Source organism: Mustela erminea, chromosome 4 (assembly GCF_009829155.1).
Source record: "Mustela erminea isolate mMusErm1 chromosome 4, mMusErm1.Pri, whole genome shotgun sequence".
In the NCBI taxonomy this organism is placed as follows: Eukaryota; Metazoa; Chordata; class Mammalia; order Carnivora; family Mustelidae; genus Mustela; species Mustela erminea.
The window spans coordinates 111,925,844-111,949,392 of NC_045617.1; the positions used below are offsets into that span (position 1 = coordinate 111,925,844).

Below are 23,549 nucleotides of genomic sequence, written 5' to 3' on the forward strand. Positions count from 1 at the left end.
CAGATATCTTTCGGGGCCGACTGTCAGAAGGAAAAGATGTAGCCTCAACAACACAGGCCTTTCAAATAGCATTGAAAGTGTCAAATTAAAGGACAGCCATTCCTGAAGCTGAATAAATTCATCACTTGTCTTGCGGCTCATACCCACAGTGATAAATCACTGAACATTCATTTTAAGTATGAAAAAACAACTCATGTATCTAAAATTCAGATATGAAATGCTTTTGTTTGCAGAATTTTATATGAGGGAATAGGTGCCTAAGATTTCCTCTAAATCCACCCTTACCCACGTACCACTCAGAGAGATGGACCGATGCCTCTGTTGGGTCCTTTTTCTACATTTCAAAGGAGACTTGTTTATATGGGTTCAAATATACAACAGCTATGAATGTAATTATTGTCCATCCTTTACAATCCCCTGCTCTTTCCCTTTGGTATCAGGCAGATTTTTTTTTTTTTAAAGATTTCATTCATTCATTCATTTAAGACAGAGATCACAAGTAGGCCGAGATGCAGACAGAGAGAGAGAGAGAAGAGGAAGCACCTCCCTGCCGAGCAGAGAGCACGATGCGGGGCTCTATCCCAGGACCCTGAGATCATGACCTGAGCCTAAGGCAGAGGTTTAACCCACTGAGCCACCCAGGTGCCCCCAGATGTGATTTTCTATAGTGATCTCTAGACCCCTTTCCCTGAGTTCCCCTTTTTATTTTGCAGATCAGTACAACTACCAGGCATATTTTTCCTTCACACCTATTTACGTATTTATTTGAGAGATCGAGATCACAATTAGGGGTGGAGGGGCAGAAGGAAGGGGAGAAGCAGATTCCCCGCTGAGCAGGAAGCCAGATGTCAGGGTCTATCCCAGGACCCTGGGATAATGACCTGAGCCAAAGGCAGACACTTCACTGACTGAGCCACCCAGGCGCCCCTGCATTGGGAATTTTAATACCAGAAGAGTAAAAGGAAGGCCTCTGTGTAGACCCTAACACTCAGACAAGGCTAGTTGTTTATTTTCTTTCTAAAACCAACAGCAATTGGCTTTTTAAATATAACCATCAATTTTTCCCTCTTCTTACTTTGGATAGAATTGATCGTATGTAGAAAAAAATGATTTCTACTACAGTTGTGGTAAGTATAAGATAGATGATGGTACACTAGATGTTTAGACGGCAGAAGAAAGGTGAAGTGCTTATATTAAGAAAATTAATTTTACAAAATATACTCCACAAATATAAGGATCCAGAAGAATCCTTTGAAAACTACAGCCTTGTTTATCAGTTACATATGACAAGTTCCGTCTTCTTCAAGTGTAAAGTCATAAGGTATTGATTTTGATAGTAATGTGGAAATAAGCCAACATTTTTAGGATTGTAAAAAATTTTTACTTGAAGTACTTTGGGTCAACTGTTTTTCGAGGCTTCAAAATAAACAGATAAACACATCCATAGAAGAGGACAGAAATGTAGATGCTCCGCAGCCTTGTTTATAATTAAAGAAAAGCTAGAGACAACCCAAATGTCCATCAACAGGGCTTGGATAAACCCTAGTATGTGAACATTATAGGGTGCTATCCAGTGGTTACGAAGAGTAGATAGATCTCCGTGTATCAATACAAGGAATATTAAAAACAATCTTGAGTGGATAAAAGCAAGTTATAGAATAGAATATATAAAAAAAGCTATTTATGGAATTTGTTTTAAATATTACTAATGTATTGTTGATTACATATATGCAGTAAAAGTGAAAAAATACAGACCCAATATATAAATACTACATTTAAGAGAGTGGCTCCCTCTGGGACAGAAATAAAGGGGAAAACACAGGAAATATCTACTTTGTAAATGTATTTTTTTCATTTTGGGTGCCTGGTACACAAAGGTTTGCCATATTCTGCTTTATGTTTTCTGTAGTTTTTGTTTTTTTTTTTTTCCAAAGTAAAAAATATATAAGCTCTTGTGTGAGAAAGGTATATGCCCAGAAATGCAGTGGTGAACATCATTTTGCAAAAATGCTTTTTGAGGTTGGAATAAACCCAACATACCTAACTTCTAGTGGCGGTGTTTACTTTAACCGTCAAGTATTCAAGGATCTTGGTAGATGCTAAAAGAAAACACAATGCTGGGACTCCTCCAAAGTCTGATTTGGTGATCTACTTCCTTTCTGTAGTATTATTTCTAAATTGTATTTTCTGAAAACACTTTTTATATGTCACATACAAACCCCTCTTCAAGATCTCTGACCAGAATGTCTTAGCCATTCCTAAGCTGCTGTTACCACATCAATGCCTTCTTTGTCCACAGCCAGTCATTTAAGTGATCCCATAAATGCTGGCAACAGCTGAGAGACTCACTTTTCTTCCTATGGCTCCCGCCCCTCCACCTCCCCCCACCTAAAAAAAGAAAGACGTGTCTGAGATCACAGGCGTCTGGATTATGGTGACAGTTCCACAATCTCAAGTCTTTAAGAAAAGAGGAGGGTGAGCGCCTGGGTGGCTCAGCTGGTTAAACAATCTCGGGTCTTTAAGGTCTTTTGTAAAACAAGACACAGTTGTAGTTTTTTCTTCTCTGGACATCTTTTCTTGAAAAATAATTTTGCTCTCACCTTAATTTTAAATATCATGACCCATATAATGGATTTCTGAGAGAGCTGAAGGCATCACAGAGTGCTGACAAATACATTGTTATGCTAACAGTCTAACTAGGTTTACATTGTCTCTTGGACGATAGTAGATAAATTATACTGTAGGCAGGAGCGCAAGGCTCTGAAGTGGACAGTCACACCAGCACTCATCTGACCTCATGCAAAATCTCTCTTCTGCTTTTTCTCAAAAGGGTGAAACTGGACAACCAGGATTCCCAGGGTCCATTGGCCCTAAAGGTCAAAAAGGAGAATCGGTAAGTATGAAAGCTTTTAGGACAAAGGAAGAATATTTTTTTAAAAAAATAGAATTAGAAGTATTTTTCCAAATCAGTTCTAATTCCATGAGCCTTGCCAGCCCCTGCCTTGGCAAACAACCACAGATCAGATATTAGAGCAACTTCTTTATGCAAGTCATGAAGTCACTTAGTCTGTTTTTTAAAAATTAGATAGGTAGGCTGTGATCACTCCTATTCTTCACAGGAGGCAACTGAGGCCCAAAGAGGTTAACTAAGTTGCTCTAGGCCACACAGCCAATTAACCAGAGAGGTTAACTAAGTTGCTGTAGGTGACACAGCCAGTTAGAGCTAGGAATCCCACTTAGGCGGGGATTCTCGTACACAGGGTCTAAAAATTACGAAACCATCTTGCTATAACTAAACATTGTGGCCATAATAAATAATAAAGTCAATATATCAAAGACTGTGGCTAATATATCAAAAAAATTAGAAAGGTGTATCTGCTTTCAGTATATTTTCTGAATTTTTTTCCTTCCTTGGTTTTTATGAGATCAAACTAGCTTCTCAAGCCACTTTTTAATATTACTGAGGCCACTTTCTTTCAAGACATAGTTCTTGTGGTAGGAGAAAACCTAAATCATTTATACTCAAATCAGACCACCTAAAGAGATCACGTGAATCCTAGTTAAAAATAACTTTATTTAGTCCTGCTAAAAAACAAAAACAACCTACAGCAGCCCGTAAGAATCATCCAGAATTAGACTTAATTTTTTCTCTTTATTCAAAAGTGTAATACTTTTTAAAAATCACTTTTCCCTTTTTGCTTGCCAGGGGGAACAAAGGACATTGGTTTAGCAGGGCTAGTGAATGCAGAGGTCACGAAAATGCCTGTGTGCCAAACGGGAGCAGTGGAAGCAGCATTTGGTATTACAAAGCCAATATCTCCCTGTGCTTCTGCTTTAAAAATTAGGCTTGTTGGGCAAGGAGAGTAATTTTGCAGGCAGAGGCAGACTCAGGGCTGTCACCTGAGTTCCCCAAGTTGTCTTGCTTTCACGCTCACTCACCTTTAGTGTCTAGTCCAAGCTTCGGTTTCCACCTGCAGCACGGACCGTCTTTAATGGGGCTTCCGGACTTCATATTTCCAAGGACGCCTGAGAAACTCCCATTCCACAAATCCAGCCCGGTGGTTGCTGCCCCTTCCACCTGCCTAATTACTCCTGATGCGCCTCATTTGTTGGCAACTCTTACTGTCGCCTCGCTGCTTCTCTAGGTCTACACTGTCTCCCCTCCAAGCTTGAACACTGGCTCTCACCTCTTTTTTTTTTTTTTTTTAAAGATTTTATTTATTTATTTGACAGACAGAGATCACAAGCAGGCAGAGAGGCAGGCAGAGAGAGAGGAGGAAGCAGGCTCCCCACAAAGCAGAGAGCCCAACATAGGGCTCCATCCCGGGACTCTGGGATCATGACCTGAGCTGAAGGCAGAGGCTTTAACCCACTGAGCCACTCAGGCGCCCCTGGCTCTCAACCTCTTAATCTACACGGGACACAGGGCAGACCCAGACTGCACGCTGTCATAAATCCTACTACCGGAAAGACAGGAAGAGCAGAAAAAGGGAACTTCCAGTGGTTTAAGAGCAGTGCTTCCCAAATGCAGAATGTGCACTTGACTCACCTGGGGCTCTTTTGAAATGCAGGGTCTCATTGGATAGGGCTGGGGTGGGGCTGAGAGGCCGCACTTCTCACTGGTTCCCAGGTGATGCTCGAGCTGTTGGTCCAGTGATCATGCTCTGAGAAGCAGGGGCTGGAGGATCTCACAGCTCCTATGAAATCACTCTGGCTTTCTCTCCCACTGCAGGTGTCTGGGGCATCTCACCTACCTCCCTGAGCTTATCTTTAGCCCCACCTGCCTTACGCAGGAGAAGCAGACTACTTTTCCTTTTACCTTTTCTGCTTGCCAAGTCCCTCTTAATCTGTTAATGTTTCCATGTCCCTTATTCAGTAGTCCCACCTTGTACAAGGGGGATAAATTCAAAGACCTCCAGTGGATGCCTGAAACTGCCAACAGCACCAAACCCTGTACAGATGACCCTGAACAACGTGAGAGTTAGGGCATCAACTCCCAGTGCGGTCAAAAATCCATGTAAAGCTTTTGACTCCCCCAGACTTAATTACTGATAGCCTACTGTTGACCAGAAGCCTCACCGATAACCCACAGTTGATTAACACATATTTTGTGTGTTATATGTATTATATATTGGATTCTTACAATAAAGTAAGCCAGAGAAAAGAAATGTTACTAATAAAATCATTAAGAAAAACACCATTTTACTGTACTGTACTGTAAAAAATCCACATGTAAGTGACCCATGCAGTTCCAACCTGTGTTGTTCAAGGGTCAAGTGTATATACTAGGTTTTCTCATATGCATACAGACCTATGAGGAAGTTTATTATATAAACTAGGCACAGTATGAGATTATCAACAATAATAATAAAATTATAATGATCTACTGTAAAAAAAACTTTATATGAGTATGATCTGTCTCCAATATCTTGTCCTGTACTCACCCTTCTTCTCGTGAGGACGTGAGATGATAAAAGGCCTGCGTGTTGGGATGAAGGGAGGTGAATGACGTAGGCCTGGTGATGTAGCGTCCGACAACGACTGATCTGATGATTTGTCGGAAGGAGGGTCATCTGCTTTCAGACTGCTGCTGACTGTTGGTAACAAATCATGGAAAGTGCGGTCACAGAAAAGGGGGGAACTACTGTGCATCTCCGCCTGCCTTCCTCTCTGCGCCCCACATAAGAGAAACATGTTTTTTTACATTATTATACAGAGCAGTTTAGTGCTTTGTGGTCTCAACCTTTCTATTCCACAACAAATAGAAATCTGGACGTGACATGGTAAAATAACCAGAAGGCCCAAAAAGAAGAATGATTTTTATCCAATTAGAATTCTGAACTACTTATGCTGAATGGCAGTTTCTCCTCCACTACTGGACATGTAGATATGACTACGTGTGTCACATATTAGGTTATGGATGAGTTTACAGATAGAGAAAGAGAGGTGACCAGAGAGTAGTCATTGGAGCAAGGACTAAATATCAAGTCTTGAGACAACAAGGATCCTGGTTTGGTTTGTTTTTTTGTTAATGTTGTTGTTTTGTTTTGTTTTGTTTTTACTTTAACCATGTGGCTTCGCAGTGGCTCTAAAAAACCATGATATAATATCGTGCTTATATAATATATATGTAATCATACAATATATGCAGTGCAACATAAATAAAAATAAACAGTTATATAAGCAATGTGGCCCATTGCTCATATCTAAATAATATCATATCTTCTCTTCAAAATCAAGTCGAATTTTTTGAATTAAGGCTGAACAACAAGATTATAAATAAAGCCCTGATCTAATGTTTAGCAATTAACCAACAAAAGAGATTTAATCACATTGGCTAAATACAGGACATAATAGAGGAGGCTAAGTTGTGCTAGGTAACAAATTAACCCTGAATTTTCTGTGGCTTAATGCAAGAAAGGCTTTCTCTTGCTCATGCTGCGTGCCCGGCGTGGTTGGGTCAGGAGTGGATACTGACATCCACTGCACTCAGGTATCAGGCTGATTACCTGGTAGGTAACTAAGCTTCTGGAATACATAAACCCTCTCCATCACCATGCAGGGAAAGTGGGACTGGAGAATCATGAATGGGCTTCTCCTTGACTCAGCCTGCAAGGAATACGTGTCACTTCTGCTCACGTGTCATTGCCAAAACTGGCCAGACGGTCCCAGAAAACAGCAAGGGCACGGGGAAATATGGGAGAAGAGAGTTGAGCCCTGAATCCCTAGCACACCACACGTGAAGTGAAAACCACAGGGATTCACTCCCTAACCACTTACCTCCCATTAGCGATTTGTTTAGGGGACTCACAGTCCCTAAGGAGACCTTTAAGAAGAGTATTATCTACTGTCTGGTTCTCATACTTTCTCTTGACTTCCTATGCAAAAGAAAAAAAAAATTAAATAAATGGTTTCCATCTTATTGTCAATCCACTCAATTCAAATCAAAAGTAAATCAAATTACATATCAAATTAGACTGCACAACCAAAGCCCAAGACTGAAGTCAGGCTATCTAGGTTTAAACCCTGAATGACCTCCCACTGGCTATATGACCTGGGGGAATCATTTAACTTCTCTGTGCCTCAGTTTCCTCATCCAGAAATGGGTCTCTAGTCATATGTACTCCAGTGACATACAAGAATTAAGTAGAACTATGATTAGATCAGCGCTTGATCCATTATAAGGATTTAATGTGTATCAGCTATTGTTGTTATATCTGCATAATTGAAATTCTCTAATTTAATAAACTTTTACTGGGCACCGACAGAGTACACCAGAAATGTGTGATAGTCAAGATGAATTACATCCCTACATTCACAGAGTTTATAGGCAAGATAAACAAGGAGACATAAAGTGTGTGAGTGCTATTTTAGGGGAAATAATTCACAGTTACTCAGAACTTTTCGAATCTCTTTCCTCATGCTGAAAATGGGACCATATCTTCTGCACAGCATTGTTGTGAAGAGTAAATGAAATCATGCCCATGTAACTTCAAGAAGAGAAGCGCGTGTGTGTGTGTGTGTGTGTGAGAGAGAGAGAGAGAGAGAGAGAGAGAGAGAGAGATCTTCTCCGTGAACCATGCAAGAGAAAGCCTTGGCCTTGGGCAGGATTCCAATTTGTTCCACTCAGGATTCTCGAAATAGTATTAGCATGATTAACGTATTGTTCACTAGGGGATACGAAAGAGTTTTTTAATTAATTCTCAGATGCTTCCTTTAAACTGAGCAAGCCGACCGTGTGACATTCTGAGTCATTTTAGAGGCTGCTTTGTGACAGAGGTCTGATTTTGGCCTGCAGGATTTATCTATATCCCGTTTTGGAGAGGTTCTTTCTCAAAGTGTTCATAATTGACTCTGTTTTTTGTCCATTTTCCTAGGGAGAACCTCTTACTAAAGGTGAAAAGGGAGATAGAGTAAGTAGATGTTTTATCGCTATCTCGGGTTTTCTACTCCATTGATTTCTATCTCTCTGATTTCTCAAATGTTTACTTTGGAGTCTAATAGGTTTGATAAAATAAGCTCTCTGAGCACATTACTTTTTCCTCTGTGAATTTTGACTTATTTTAATAAATGAGAAATTTTAAACCATGTTAAGTTTCATCATGTGATGACGGTTTTGCCATTTGGCTTAAGTATTGAATATATTTTCTTTAACCATTACTATCTGTGATTGGATGTAAATATTTTGAAAGATGTACACTTATGATATCTAAAATACAAAATAAAAATGCAAGATACAGTTTTTTCAAAAATGTGTTAATGATACAGATTTAATTTATCAAACAAGATGATTTTATCAAAAGGTTCAATAATAAGTCATGGAAATAAGAAAAGCAAACTCATAGTAGCCAAAATTGTCCTCTATTGTGTAACCTTAATTTTTTTCTGGGTTTTTTTTTTTCATTAATTATCTATACCCAATGGTAGAATCATCATAATATCAACTTAAATTTCAATCTTTCTTTTCCCCCTTCATCTGAGGTTTTAATCCTCTGAGATAGAAGATTAGCTGGTGGCAAGTCATGAAAATGTCATCTAAATGGAGAATGCAGTGATTGCTAATGAACTATGGTGATTATAGAGTCAAAGTGATACTGGGGGGAAAAACTGTTTTAAAAGGAAATCCTGAAACCAACATTACACTATATGTTAACTAACTTGAATTTAAATGAAAGAAAGAAAATAAGGAGCTATTGTTCACATCTTAGCAATAAATATTTTTTAAAGATTTTATTTATTTCTTTGACAGAGAAAGATCACAAGTAGGCAGAGATGCAGGCAGAGAGAGAGGGAGAAGCAAGCTCCCTATTGAGCAGAGAGCCCAGTGTGGGATTCAATCCCAGGACCCTGAGATCATGACCTGAGCCGAAGGCAGAGGCTTAACACACTGAGCCCAGGCACCCCAGCAATAAATATTTTAAATCATGTTTTAGAATGACCTCTCCTTGATTTCATCATATCATCCATAATTCCCCTAGATTATGTTACTTAGTAGAAATGCAGGTGAATTCAAGTATTAGAGATACTTATCCCCTTCTAAGTTTAAACGTTACATAAATGGTGTTTTTGTTTTTGTTTTTTACAGGGAGAACCTGGGCTAATGGGGTCACAGGGACTAAAGGTAATCTCCTGACCTTTTTCATTGCATCTCCAACCCAATAAGATATTGAAGATTAAAGTAACCATTTCACTTTCCTTCCCACCCATGTGTTCAGGGCGAACCTGGAGATCCTGGTCCCCCCGGTTTAATAGGAAGCCCAGGACTAAAGGTATATGAGAAGTAAATAAGACAAAAGAAGAAATAATTTTGGAGTCATAGCCATTTCTGTGTAAAACAAAGGGCTCTGCTCTGCTACTCGTTTTCTTCAAAAATGTTCGCAGGAACATTATCATGTTTCCATGACGATTTCCCCCATTGGCTGCATTTATTACATGCAGAGTTGGGTTCGCAGTAGGGTTTTTAAACTCTTTTTCAAAGCATATCCACAGTAGCATCCCTAAAAGCTTTGGAGTAAAGAAGGTGAGCAAAACCTATGACCTTGAACTATATTCTTAAAGTGAATGGGAGTCAGGAGTCAATCTCTTAGCCAGACTTAGGCAGATGCTTGAGGTCCCCAGTGTGAGATTCTGTAGGAGTGTCCCATGAAGAACCAGCCGTCAGGAGACGTGAGAAAGACTAATGTGATGCCTTCCTGCCGATGGGTAAGGCAGTTTATCCCGGTCTTGCTTGCTGGGGGGGAAAAACCCATGTAAAGGACAACATGATCAAACTACCTTTATAAGCCCAAAGCACATTTCAGAATTATTCAGAAAAGGAAGGATTATAGAAAGCCTGTCTTTCTGCAGATAAGGTCACACCGTGTTTTACATATATTCGGCTACAATCTATTTTTTAACAGAGTTGAAAGACGTATCACCTTCTCTTTTAGGGTCCACAAGGACCTGAAGGCTCTATGGGACCCAGAGGACCACCAGGAGATATTGTATGTATAACAAATACAGGTGTCTTTGATATGTGGGAATTAAATTTATGTCTTAAAGAATGTACACATCTTTTCATGTGACTGAGTTATATTACCTTTTCCAAAGACATGGGTCATCTCTACTCTCAAAACCAATCACACCTGATGTCAGAGGTTATTAGAAAGGCTAGTACCTTCCTATATTCGTATGAGGTCCTTTTGAATATTATTAGCCTAATAAATCAGTATTTGGAAGTCAAATTAACTAAGTTATTATTTTGCACAGGCTTGTCAGTGTTGTACCACTGGTAAACAGAGACTAGAAACATCAAAAGAAATAAGGAAAACTAAGACAGAAAACAGGCATTTTCATTATGCATGGCCATCCAAAAAACACTTCTTAAGCTTCTGTTGTTGATTTCTTGCAAGAGCCTCTAAAAAGAGCAAGTCTTTTGGCTAAAAAGATTTCTCTAATGCCATTGGAGAAGAGTCCTCAGGTTGCATTATAAGCTAATTCTAGTGGTCTCATTATGCTGTCTCTGTCTGGCTCTCACTTTCTCTCTCTCTCATGTCCTTCAAATATATTTTTCTATCCATTCCCCCAGCTAAGCCTTTTGTTCCTTTGAGAACCTCCCTAGCCTGGCCTTCTGACAATTTGGGATTTAAGACACCATCATCCTCACTTGAGCAAATTAAGAGAAATGCTTGGCCATAACTTCTTGGAAACTGATCTCTGATCACAGTTCCATCACTTTCTATGCAACTATTAGAATCACTCCTTTTCTCATCATCTTGGGAATAGCTCCATGACCTCCATGCTTCCTGACTGAGTCTCCAGAGGTCTCCTTTTCAGTGCATTTGTTCTCCTTGGCCCTTTGAACACTCAGTTTGTAAGCAAAGCTTTTTGTTGCTCCCCCAAGCCATTTAATGAGCAGGCAGAGGTGTACCTAATGGAGAGATGTTATGAAAAGGGAGAAAGCGCTGGTGGCACAGGTGGAGACATAATTGTCCAAGAAGTACCATTAGGTGATAGTGGCTGGAGCTGAGGAAGAGAAGAAAATCAAAAGGGAAAGAGCCACTGTTGCCGCAGTACAAATGTGTTTTCTTATTTATCCCATCGTCCTTCTAAATCATGATGTGATGCTACCAACCACCATCCTTCCACATTTCCTTGGCAGTAATAATGGATGGAGCATTGGGTTCAGTTCTCCCTTATTTGGTTTCTCCTCCATTACATCCAGGTCACTTCACTTGAAACAAGCCACATATTTTCACTAATGCGTTTTCCTCTTTAACATACCCAAATCAGCCCATCCCCTCATAGTTTGTGTGTTACCGTTCTGTTCTCCGGACAAAGACTCACCGATAGAATTGTTCTTACAATAAGAGATATTCTAATTGTTCTTTCCCATTAATTCTGAAATTTCTAGGGATTGCCAGGAGAACATGGTATCCCGGGAAAGCAAGGCATTAAAGGAGAAAAGGTATAACTTCCCTTTTACCTATTTTGTAAATTAAGCAGCTTGGTAGGAGGAAGAGACAGAGGGTCATGAGGGCTTTCGAAAAGTGAAGGGATAAGACAAGGCTGCCAGGACTGTGCAGGGGCTAGACAGACATAGAAATGAAGGCATGAATGATGCCCCCTGGAGTTGTGCTTTATGACAGCTCTCATTCTGACACAGAAACCCAATGTGACGAAATGAACAGACTTAGAGATGAAGACCTCAGGACTCAGAAAGTCTGTTTCAAGCTCAGCAGCCAACTCTAGAGTAGATCTAATGGGTCTTTCAGGACCCATTTCTTATTGTCTATACATGGAAATAGTAGGTCAATGTTGAACCTTTACTTGGAAATAACTTAAAGAAAACATAAAGATCATCTAAAGAACTTCTGAATAGAGGCCACTTTTATGCATATGCTTATATACATGCATATGGCATGATACTGCTAAGCTTATTGTCACATAACTTGCCATAGAATATAAATGCATTTAAGATGACTTCAGTGCCTGGCATGAATGAGGCCCTCAGTACATATTGCTGAACGAGTGAATGAATGAGAAAATGAAGTTTGACCATGATGACAAATCAAAGCACTGGAAATGGAAACTACTGCCCCCACACCTCCCACCACAAACCTGAGCAATGAAGAATCTTACCTTGTTTTCCTCAGGGAGATGCAGGTGGGATTATAGGCCCTCCTGGGCTTCCAGGTCCAAAAGGTGAGGCTGGTCCTCCAGGGAAAAGCCTGCCGGGGGAACCGGTAAGTACCAGCCCTTTTCTCCCTTGCAAGTTCATTAATTACCACTTGGGTGTTCCCAGTTTCAGATCACAAGGAAAGGAATAAGTTGAGGACTGCAGAAAAGGAAATATTGGTCTTGTTCTTTAGGTCAGAACTCTAACCTCTGAAAATTTGGTGCAGCTGAAGGGGTTTCTTCTGAAAATAAAATGCACATACCCATTTTACATGCAGTTTTGAAAGATTCATAGACCCCCCTGAATCTTCTGCATGAATCCTTGAGGGATCCAAGGAGCTAGTAAGATACACTAGTTTAAATCATAAGGCTTCCTAGGACACTATTTTAAAACAGAACAGCCTGAAATTTTCTTTCCAGAGGCTCTGCAGGGAAAGCCATGCATGGTCATTTGCAGAAAATGTCCTTGATGCCCAGGCGATTTCCAGGCCATAGAAGAACTGGAGAGTTGGGAAATCTAAGTAACCAATATGCCATTTCACATAATCTTTTTTCTCATCCTCCTTGACGTTTCATATGAATTGTTGATAATAAATAGTTCTCATTCTCAGATGCCTCATTTTAAAGATTAAAATATCTTTTTTATTACTACGGTTTTATTTTAATTCCAGTACCTGCAGTGTTATATTAGTTTCAAGTATACTGAATACAGCGGTTCAACCATTCCATATATCACTCAGTGCTCATCGGGATAAGCTCACTCTTATCCTCTTCACCTATTTCGCCCATCCCCCCCTCCCCTAAAAATGAAAGTATCTTATATTTTAAAGTAACTATACAAAATCTATAACCTAGCGAAATATGTATTCTCTGTTTCTTATTCTTTTACAGAATAGCATTTATTCAAGAACGATGAAGCAAAATGAAACATTTTTGAGTTATAACTTCTAAGATGCTTTTAAACTTTTTAGAAAAAAGAAATGTATTTACCTCCCTTTTTTTTTTTTTTTTCTTTTAGGGTTTAGATGGAAATCCTGGAACCCCTGGTCCTCGTGGGCCAAAGGTATGGTATAATTTCCAAAGACTTAATAAGAAAATCCAGCCTGGAATCTTATGTCCCCCGAGCCTCACACTAACAGAAGCCTCTGGTTATACAGGGTGAGCGAGGACTGCCAGGCGTCCACGGTTCCCCAGGTGACAGAGGCCCCCCGGGGGTGGGGGTTCCTGGCCGAACAGTAAGTGAAATTCCATCAACTTTTTGAAATCATGTCAATTCTGATAATCAAATAAAATCCAGTGACAAACCTGAATCAGGAGAAAGGAATGAAATGATCAGACGAGGAAACTAAAATAAGCACGAGCCAAAGGAAGACAAGTGATAAGCATTGAGGTTACATCACTGAGTACAGGGGCAGTGCTGACTGTTTCCTGACCGACAGATGTTGGTCTCACAATGGCATTGGGGTTAGAAGCAATTATTTAACCCTTTACTCCTCTGTTCTATGTATTAAAAAGTACAAATGAGTGTTTGTAAGATGATCCAAGTGCCTAAGATTACGTTTTATATTTTACTATTTGTTTTTAGTGAGAATAAAATTGAAAGTTAATATTATAAGTGAATGGAGCTTGTCTAAACGAGATGATGTCAAAAATCTTTAAGTAATATCTTCAGGAAGAGAGACTAAAAGTCATTTATAAGAGGGAAGACAGAGCATGGGCAGTTTTGTAATGTGTTTTAGCTACGAGGACAGTGCCTGGTAACAATGGGCTCTGTATGCACACTTGTTGACTAAATAGTAATAGGAGAACTTTCTATTTACTATGATAAAAACATAAAGATTCTGGAACAAGAAAGGTGGAAACAAACACTAATTCTAACTGCATTACTTTGGGAAATCAGCCTTTTAATAAAGTTATCCTGAGAGCTCAAAGAAGGCATAGTGAATGGTTACATTGTGTGTGACTGATTCTCTGGAGCAAGAATGTAAGAGACCACTGGAGATGGGAGATTGAACACAGTAACAAAACAGATCAGGGAATGATTAAAGGAGTGAAGGAGGTTGAAGCAAAAAAAAAAATTTTTTTTAAAGATTTTTTTTTTTTTTTTGACAGAGAGAGAGAGGCATGACAAGTAGGCAGAGAGGCAGGCAGAGAGACAGAGGGGAAAGCAGGCTCCCTGCTTCCGAGCAGAGAGCCTGATGCGGGACTTGAACCCAGGACCCTGAGATCATGACCTGATCTGAAGGCAGAGGCTTAACCCACTGAGCCACTCAGGCGTCCCTGAAGCAAAAAATTTTAAACTATTAATAACTAAGGACACATTATAAATTTTTAAAAAAGGTACAAAAAGTAACTTTGACAGTAAGAGTGATATGATTCTTTATTTTAAAAAAATAAGACAGGAAATGGGGATGAGCAGTTGCTGAAGTCCGCTGCTGAGAACCCAGCCGTGTACCTCCCGAGGCTGTCAGCTCCTCCTTCCAGGGTCTGTGCTTACGTGGCAGGGAGGAAGCCTTCAGCGTTAGATTCACTGATCATTTCCCAGCCTCGTGTTGCTGGCCCCAAACTCCAATTTGCTAAAGTAGAAAAGAATGATAATTGATACCTTACTGCCTCCTCCTGAAGGCAGAATCAGAACACTGGTTCTGGCAATTTCTTCAAACGGGGAAGTGACTCGAGGTAGAAAGCCGAAAGGAAAGCAAGTCCTGAGCCGGTCACCCTATCAGCAGCCAGTTTCTGAGCACATAGAATTTGGGGGCGCGGTGTGGTCATGAAGATACAGGGACAGATGATGGTACCAAGAGAGATAGCCTGGGCATCTGAGCGAAATCTTTCTGGTGTTTCCAGCAACAGGCATCTACTTAACTGTTGACCTGCCACCCAAAAGTCTTGGCTGACTTCACAGAGAGTTTTCAGGGGGTGTAAGGTTGCCAAGCCCTATTGTTCCATAAGTAAATTACAATACATAGCTCTTTATCCCACTTGGATAACTTATGACATTCTTAGAAGAATTCTGACTATTGGGTCTCATTCTACTCAGGGCTCCCAAGGACCAGCTGGAGAGCCAGGTATCCAGGTAAGCTGCTTAACCATGTTATTTGGCACCACGAATCCAGCTTGCTTACTTGGGGAAGATTACTGAAAAAAACTGTCCCTGGAAGCAACTGTTTTCCCCCTCTTCTAGGGTCCTCGAGGTCTCCCTGGATTGCCAGGAACTCCAGGGACCCCAGGGAATGATGTAAGGACTGTCTTTACCTCCTCGTCCCCACCGCCCCATTTTAACCCACACCTGTGCCACTGTGAAAAGATTTGAACATGATGATTCTGTTTTCAGGGAGCTCCAGGAAGGGATGGAAAGCCAGGTCTGCCAGGCCCCCCAGGTGACCCGGTAAGTCAACAGACTATGCCTGATTTATGTATCTTTAATGCACCCAGAAGCCAAATAGCCTACCAAGCAACTTTTACTGTCCAAACTAATTAGAATGCTCAGTGACTGCTTGGTGATTTTGTTTATCCCCATTATTTTGTAGAGGGGGAAAAAATTTCAAGCTGCATCAGCATTTTTTTGTGTGTGTGATGAATACTTATTTCCTAAGGGTATAATTCAACTGTACAATTTTGCCCCAGGCTGAGCCATGGCACATAACGTCTCAATCCCGTGGAATACTGAGTTAAAATATATAGGCACAATTTCTGTTCTTTCTAATGCTACTGACTAAAAGAATTTCACTTTTCTAAATGAAAGTTTGCAGGTAAGTTACCTACAATATGATACATATCCATTGATTCTGCAGCTTTAAAACGCTGAGATGATTAAATTACAAAAACCGGCATGAGTGGGCTCTTAAAAAATGGGTTTAGGCACTAAATGTGTGTTCCAGAGTTTTATTTCAGGATGAACCGGGCTTTGAGCGACAGCGAAATCCCTGTAAATAGCCTCAGAATCGGCAGTTATAATTTGAGAGGCCATATGGTACATGACATTGTATTAAGAGTTTTGTATGATAAAATCCAAATCTGGCCTCTCACTTCTTACGTCTCACAAATCCTTCTCCCTCCCACACTGGTTGGGCCTTATGTGCCTTTATATGCTACGTGCAGAGGCATATTTTGGCCCGAGTTTAACTTCACTGCCAAGTGAATCATGTGTGTGCATCATCTAAGATTCTGATAAAGTGTTACTTGGGTTTCCAGTGTCTCTCCGAAAGGACATTTTTAAGACACGAGTCTCGAACACCGCCTGCGTTCCCTCAGCACCTCTCTTGCAAATCATGGAAGTCACCTGTTGGCCCTTTTGAACTTCAGTGAGAAAGAACATTAAGGCAGACTCATTCTAAACTTTTCTTTGGCCTGATAATTTGCTTGGCAGGGTGATGACATCCTTTTATTAAATGATTCACTTTCGTGTATTATTTAAAGCCAAGAATATTTGAGGGTTCTTAGAAAAGCTACCATGTCATGAAAGCATAAAATAGAGATACAGACTCCAAACCACAATATGGGTGTCTTTACATGTTCATTGTAGAGGAATAGGGAATACTTCTCAAATAAAGTTAGGAGTCCTGTCAGTGTCATATGCCTACTTTGTGATCTGGAACATAAAGCCGGCCATTCTGACAGTGAGGCTCTTAGAAGCCTCAAGACAAATCTCAACTAGCATGATACTTTGAGGAAAAACAGCTACATTAGATTGTATGTTTGTATTCTCTTATGTGCATTTATGTGTATAAATACATGTATTTGGGTTTTTTCTCCTTAAACACAGATCGCACTTCCTCTCTTGGGGGACATCGGTGTCTTGCTCAAGGTAATCTGTTGCTATATAAGAAACGGCGTGTTAATTTTTAGGAAAAATCAGAAAGGAAGTCTTTACCAGAAATTGAGTTAATTGCTTGGCCTGAGCAATTCAATTTTTTTAAAGGCAGAACATCTTTAGATAGAAAAAGGAACTCATTTTTAGATCTCTTGAGTCACTTGTACTAATCCCTCCAACTCTTCTTCTCTACCTCCTAGTCAGTTTGGGTGTAAGGGGTGGTGGGTGAAGGTAGTAGTTCTGAGATATGCTACACGAAGGAGCAGTGTCATCAACACCCTAGAGTATCCCCTTGAGGGACAGCTCTCACCTCATGGGTGTTTACGTGCTCGCTTGCTACTGCAAAACCTAATCCTTCTCACTTGGACTCACCCGCGCCAGTCCCAGGATGAAAACCAGTACAGCTCAATAAGGCGCTAGCTTGCAGGGCCGAACTTTGATGTCATGGGATTTTACAAAGTGAGTTATAAAGTTCCAAAGCCAACAACTGCCCTAATACCTGTTACTCTGTTAAATAAAAGCTATCTCTATCTATTATTCATCTCATAAGGAATAAATCTGGCTACCATTTTTGTCTCCAATACTACCCTGTGTTTTATTTGAAATGCAGATATGGGAGAATGATAACAGGATACTGTAAAGTTATGTATTTGTAATATTTTTTCATGGCATGCTAAGACTGAGTGGACCCAGATGAAAATCGGTCCCTTCACATTATACTCAAACCTTATGTGTCCTGTCTATATGTGAATGCACAGTGTATATGAGTACATACACGTGCATACACACACTTGCACTTTTTGTGTATAAATGTGATTTGTTTTATGTTCCTAGCATTTAGCCCAGTGGTTTGTACAATGACTTACATAATAGTAGTCAGGCAGGAATATTTGCTGATTTAAATCCAAAGATTCAAGAATTCTGATAAAAGTATTTGCTAGATGATTAAAAATTTGAGAACATATATATAAATATAAATATAAGTATGAATATCAATATAAAAATAAATTATAGGAGGTCTCTAAGACCTTCAAAAGTCAACATTTTCTTATAAGTCAAAGGAGAATATTTGTGGGAATTTTAGGAAGATCTTATATGTGTTGAGTTACAGCTCCATGGCAGACAATACCCTGCTTTACTTATACCATCTCACTTAATCTTCACAGAAGTCCTGTAAATCTAGACTGCGGTAGTATCCCCATTTTATACAGTAGAAACTGAAGTTCTGAGCAGCTAAGTAACTTCCTCAGAGTCACACAGCTAGTGAGTGCAACAGGAACACAGGAACCCAGGTCCTCATGCGTTGTCTGAGGTTCTTCCCAAGAGCGGCAATGCCGGAAATGGCAGGACTCTAAGAGTTAAAGCTCGCCATTCCAGAATAGTTAGGATCAAAACTTGCACACTTCAGCAGAATGAATATTCTCAGAGGATATAGAGGTGGCTCACAGAATAGACAAAAAGACCAAATTAGGCTCTGATAAGAACCAGGACTCCAAAGGCCTCAAAAGTGGCCGCAATTAATAGTTCCACCAGGGCAGCATCCCTTTAATGAGGTTCTGGGTCCCAGGACAGCTGAGGCAAGACACCTCAACTGAAAGTCCCATCAAACTGCATTCCATAGAAGGGGAAAGTTTGGAGTTCCCCAAAGGAAAGTCCAAATACAGGGACTTACATTGGAGATTGGGTCTGTTAGGTCAACCTAACGTAATTTTAAATTCTGATCCTATTACCCAATGCATTAAGTCTCCCTCTCTGTCTAGTCTTTAGCAAGCTTGGTCATCTGCTTTCTGTTTTCAAAAATATCTTTGGTTAGAATGTAGTAAAGAACTGACATAATTCCAGGTCCAAATGATACCCCTTCAGAGACCTTATGTGGGTTAATCTGTGTATCAGTCCCTCTTTGAATGAGACTGTACATTGGCTAATAATTGGTGCATCTTTATTCTCTCTGTAAGAAAATCTAAAGACTTTTTTCAAGACCTTCAATGAAATCATTTCCCTTGATTTACCATTCTGGCAACCCTAACCCAAAGAAAATGGGGTCCATTTGAAATGACTCTGAGAAAATTTTAGTGACTCATAATGCTTACCGTTCTTTTATGTTTTATTAAAACAATCAATTGAATAATCCACTCTAGAATATTGCTGAGTGTTGGTATACCAGGGTTTTGTTCCGTATTGATATGCCATATTTATTTGCTGCAGAAATAATTTATCTTCTCCATGATTTTTGGAATATAGAAAACTTCTTGGTTCTCATAACTTCCTGGCATCTCTCTCTCTTCATAGTTTTTCAGATATTATAAGTAATGGATCTACAATTATAAACGTATTTCTTTTATTTCCTCTACCAACACATTAGCTGTGGGAAAAGATGCTGATGGCAAAATTTGTTCTGGGAGATGTTGCACACTCTAGCTCCCTTTTATATACACCAGCTCTAAGAATGGACCACTATGAAGAGAGAGCTCTTTAGTAATCCAGCGTTTTTTAGAGAAATTGCCTCAGAACCTTTTCAATAGTATTCAGAATTAGTCTTCCAAGGAGGGTATTTTTGGAAATCAGACTTATTCTGGTATTCACTGAGCAAAATACGGAGCTTCATTAGCCATGAGCTTGCTTGCCAGCTTCTCATTAATGGCAAGTTTCTGTTCCCTTTTTACATTTCAAGATCCTTCCCTTTGGTGAAAAGAATGGAAGAAGAGAGGCTGATACTGTCCTACCCTCTGTCAACTGTTAAAATTAAACTGTCTCCTCCACCTGGTGATCCCTATTCTGTGGCTTTCCTGATCATATTCTTATTCTAACAATTTAAAAATAAGCCTTTTTAGGGCTTTTCACAAGCACTTTTTCTCTAGCAATGTGATAAGAAGTTTATCTTGTGAGCTCAGACACTTAGATTCAAGCCTTTCCAGATCAGCTCAAGGTTACAGAGAAGACAATGGCAAGGTAATTCCACTTAGATTTCCTGTCTGCGCTTGGATTTGACATAGAGTCAAGTCCAAGTCACTCAAATAATTATTTCTCACATGAGTGCTTCCACTGACAATGTTGGTAAACTGTGTGCAGGGTCCTGCAACTAATTTTGTTCTCAAAAGGAGAAATCCTTTCTTCACAATTCTTTCTTTCTCTTTCTTTCCCTTTTTTCCCTCTTCCTTCTTTCCTTTCTCCCTTCTCTCCTTCCCCCCTTCCTCTTTCTTCCTTTCTGTCTCCTTTCTTTCTTTCTTTCTTTCTTCCCTCTTTAACGATTGATACTGTTGGTTCTCGGAGGTCTGTGATCTTGTTGGTTATCCTGAACTTGAGTACTGCCTCCCTTTTAAAACATGCTGCTGAACAATGGAAACAGTCTGTCTTCCTGACTTACATGTCTTTTCTTTATATATTTGGAATTTCCCACTTACATATCATCATGGATATGCTTTGTATTTAAAATTTTATTTATTTATTTATTTGAGAGAGAGAGAGAGAAAGGAAGTACACACATGAGCAGGGGGTGGGGGGGGAGACAGAAACCAGCAGACTCCCCACTGAGCAAGGAACCCTAGTGGGGCTCAATCCCAGAACCCTGAGATCGTGACTGAGCCAAAATCAGGAGCCGCATGGTCAACAGACCGAGTCACCAGGCACCCCGACGTGCTTTAAAAAAAAAAAAAAAGACGGTCACCAATATCATAAACAGATACAATTGTCTAACTTCATATGTAGTTTTTACCTCACAAAAAGCGGTCTTTGCAAATTGGATAAGTTAAGTTTCTGAAAGTGGTGATGTATCCACTGCCGGATCGGTCTCTGACAAAGATTCAGGTCTGATCAGACCTCACTTTTACAGACTGCTGTGATGAATCTCTCAGTAACCTTATCTCTGCTCATTAGAACTTCTGCGGCAACTGCCAAGCCAGTGTTCCCGGGATGAAAAGCAACAAAGGAGAAGAAACTGGCGCTGGTGAGCCTGGAAAGTACGATTCCACAGCCCAGAAGGTGAGGAGGTGGGCTGGATGTTGCTGGCCGTGTAGTTTGCACCTAGTGCCTTCTCTCATTTCTGTACTGCTCCATCCTCTAGGGTGATACAGGCCCACGGGGTCCTCCAGGAATCCCAGGCAGGGAGGGGCCAAAGGTAAGGCAGTTTCTCCTCCACTCTCTGTGCTCCTTCCAATTCAGTGTGGAAGAAAACAAAACCAATTTTAAAACACACTACTTTTTTATGAGAAATATTTTGGAAAAGGGGTGTAAAAAGCCATTTGCAAAGGTCATGGTTTTTGTGCCCTGATTCTGTCCAAGTTACATGTCCCAAGTGTACGAAGAAGAGATGTTTTTGTTGTTCTGAAAGATGACAAAACGGATTCAGTATACTAGCTGAATTTCTTGTCGTTTTAGGGAAGCAAAGGAGAGAGGGGCTACCCGGGGATACCTGGAGAGAAAGGTGATGAGGTAAGACTCTTCTCTGGTAGTGTGGTCCTGCTGTTGGCTCCCTTTGCAGGATGCAGAGGAAAAACATCAACTTGTTTGTAGCTCAGGTTTTTGTTTTTTATTTTTAAGATTTTATTTATTTATTTGACAGAGGTCACAAGTAGGCAGAGAGGCAGGCAGAGAGAGAGGAAGAAGCAGGCTCCCCCTGAGCAGAGAGCCCCGATGCAGGGCTCGATCCCAGGACCCTGGGATGATGACCTGAGTCGAAGGCAGAGGCTTTAACCCACTGAGCCACCCCGGTGCCCCTATAGCTCATGTTTAATGCCAAATCAACTAAAAACAAAGATTTAGGTAGGTTCTTTCAAATTCAAATTTCAACACAATTTAAATAATGACTGATGTTTATTATCAGTGGTTCAGTTTTTGAGAGAAGGAAAATAAAGCACAGAGTTGACCCTCAGTTACTATGTTTTTTTTTTTTTAATGTAGCAGACAAGCGATTCCAACTCTCTCGAGATAAAAGCCAGGATGTACTGAAAGGAATCCCTAGGTAGTTATTGGAACTGAAGGACAGTTGGACAACCTGCCTAGGGACAAGGGACAGCTCCAAAACCCAGCAGAACTTGCCTGGGATACTGCTGTAACATGATTCAACTTCAGTGACCTTGGTTTGTCTGTGTCTCTGCTCAAACTTTCATACTCTTGGGAGAAAAACAAAACTATCAAAAGGATCTGGTTCAACTAGTTTAGATCAGCTACTCATCCCTAGACTAAGGTTCAAAGACAAATGTACTTTGGAGGCGATGTTATAATTTTCTGACTCTAAGCCATGGCGATGCTCAGGATATCATTCTTTTCCTGCATAATTTACCTTAACTCTTAGAAAAACCAATTAGGATGATGAATTGTTGTTAGTTTAAACAGTTTTGATGCTAATAATTCTTAATGAAAGTAAGTAAGCCATCTGGCATATATTAACCTTGATGGTAGTACTGAAAATCACAACGGTGTAAAGTAGGTTTATTTTTTGAGTCAGTTACATTTCATGTTACAGATTGTCGCCATGTGTTAGTGTTTTTAATATTGATTCTATTCGAGAAAACTGTGAGAATTAGCTTGCTTTTTTCCAAATTAAAAGAAATACAACATTTATTTTTATTCATAAATAAAGCAGTAAGGGCATTTTATGTTCAAAATAACAAATATTGAGCTTTTGCTTCTTTATGCTCCATAGGAAGTTTCACTAATGTACAAGCCCTGTATCTGATATTAATAGTCTAACAGCTTTTAACTGCCTAGATTCAAGGAGTAGGTGTTAGAGGCAATTGAGAAGGTAATAACAAAAAGATCAGGAAATAAGGGGAATTCAGGTTTTTTACAAGTGACTCCAAGTTGAATTTATTAGAAGTTAATTTTGATTGATTCTACAGGATACTTTGCTCCCTTGGTTAACTGAAATGCATTATTATTATTATGCCACTATTTTAGTATACTCTTTCTTAAGTAGAGTAGACCCCTGTTACCTGTGGGGAATATGTTTTAAGACCCCCATGGATGCCCAAAACCGCAGAGAGTACCAAAACCTATACATGCTGTGTGTTTTTTCCTGATACATACATATGATTAAGCTTAACTTACAAATTAGGCACAGTAAGAGATTAGCAATAATAATGAATAGTGAATCAGAATAATTATAACAACATACTATAATAAAAGTTGTGTGAATGTGTCTCTCAGTGTCTTTTTGTACTATAGTCATCCTTCTTCTTGTGATGATGTGAAATGATAAAATGCCTATATGATATTAAGGGGAATAATGTAGGCATTTTTGACATGGTGTTAGGCTGCCATTGACCTTCTGGAGATAAGTCAGAGGAGGTTCATGTGTTTCTAAACAGCAATCAACCGTGGGTGACTAAAACCATGGAAAGGCAAACGACTGTATACTTTTTGGATTCTTTAACAGAGCACACACCAAATTTTGCATGAGACTCTTATTATATGGGAAATTATTATTATGTTAATTATTATATGTAGCAATTTCAGAAAGATTCTTTTCAGTTATTTCTTCATATCACATGAATTATATGAATAAGGCTAAGAAAGCATAGTAACTCAGACACATAGAAAGTGATGAATATCATCTACTTGGGTAGACTCAATGAGTAGTATC

The 23,549-nt window shown here is 39.8% G+C and overlaps 1 protein-coding gene across 7 annotated transcripts in view; it reads left to right on the forward strand.

The window, feature by feature from the left end:
* The window catches only part of COL19A1 (collagen type XIX alpha 1 chain), a 330,919-nt gene that overhangs the window by 255,297 nt on the left and 52,073 nt on the right, over positions 1–23,549 (forward strand). For 6 of the 7 annotated variants that reach the window (XM_032340380.1, XM_032340382.1, XM_032340386.1 and 3 more), the window contains 16 exons: positions 2,831–2,893; positions 7,878–7,913; positions 9,086–9,121; positions 9,216–9,269; positions 9,930–9,983; positions 11,393–11,446; positions 12,135–12,224; positions 13,175–13,219; positions 13,314–13,391; positions 15,197–15,232; positions 15,341–15,394; positions 15,491–15,544; positions 16,922–16,963; positions 20,843–20,947; positions 21,030–21,083; positions 21,344–21,397. In XM_032340380.1, coding sequence (XP_032196271.1) covers positions 2,831–2,893; positions 7,878–7,913; positions 9,086–9,121; positions 9,216–9,269; positions 9,930–9,983; positions 11,393–11,446; positions 12,135–12,224; positions 13,175–13,219; positions 13,314–13,391; positions 15,197–15,232; positions 15,341–15,394; positions 15,491–15,544; positions 16,922–16,963; positions 20,843–20,947; positions 21,030–21,083; positions 21,344–21,397 — 909 coding nt within the window. The remainder of the gene's footprint in view (positions 1–2,830; positions 2,894–7,877; positions 7,914–9,085; positions 9,122–9,215; positions 9,270–9,929; positions 9,984–11,392; positions 11,447–12,134; positions 12,225–13,174; positions 13,220–13,313; positions 13,392–15,196; positions 15,233–15,340; positions 15,395–15,490; positions 15,545–16,921; positions 16,964–20,842; positions 20,948–21,029; positions 21,084–21,343; positions 21,398–23,549) is intronic. The other variant, XM_032340381.1, reaches the window with a different exon arrangement.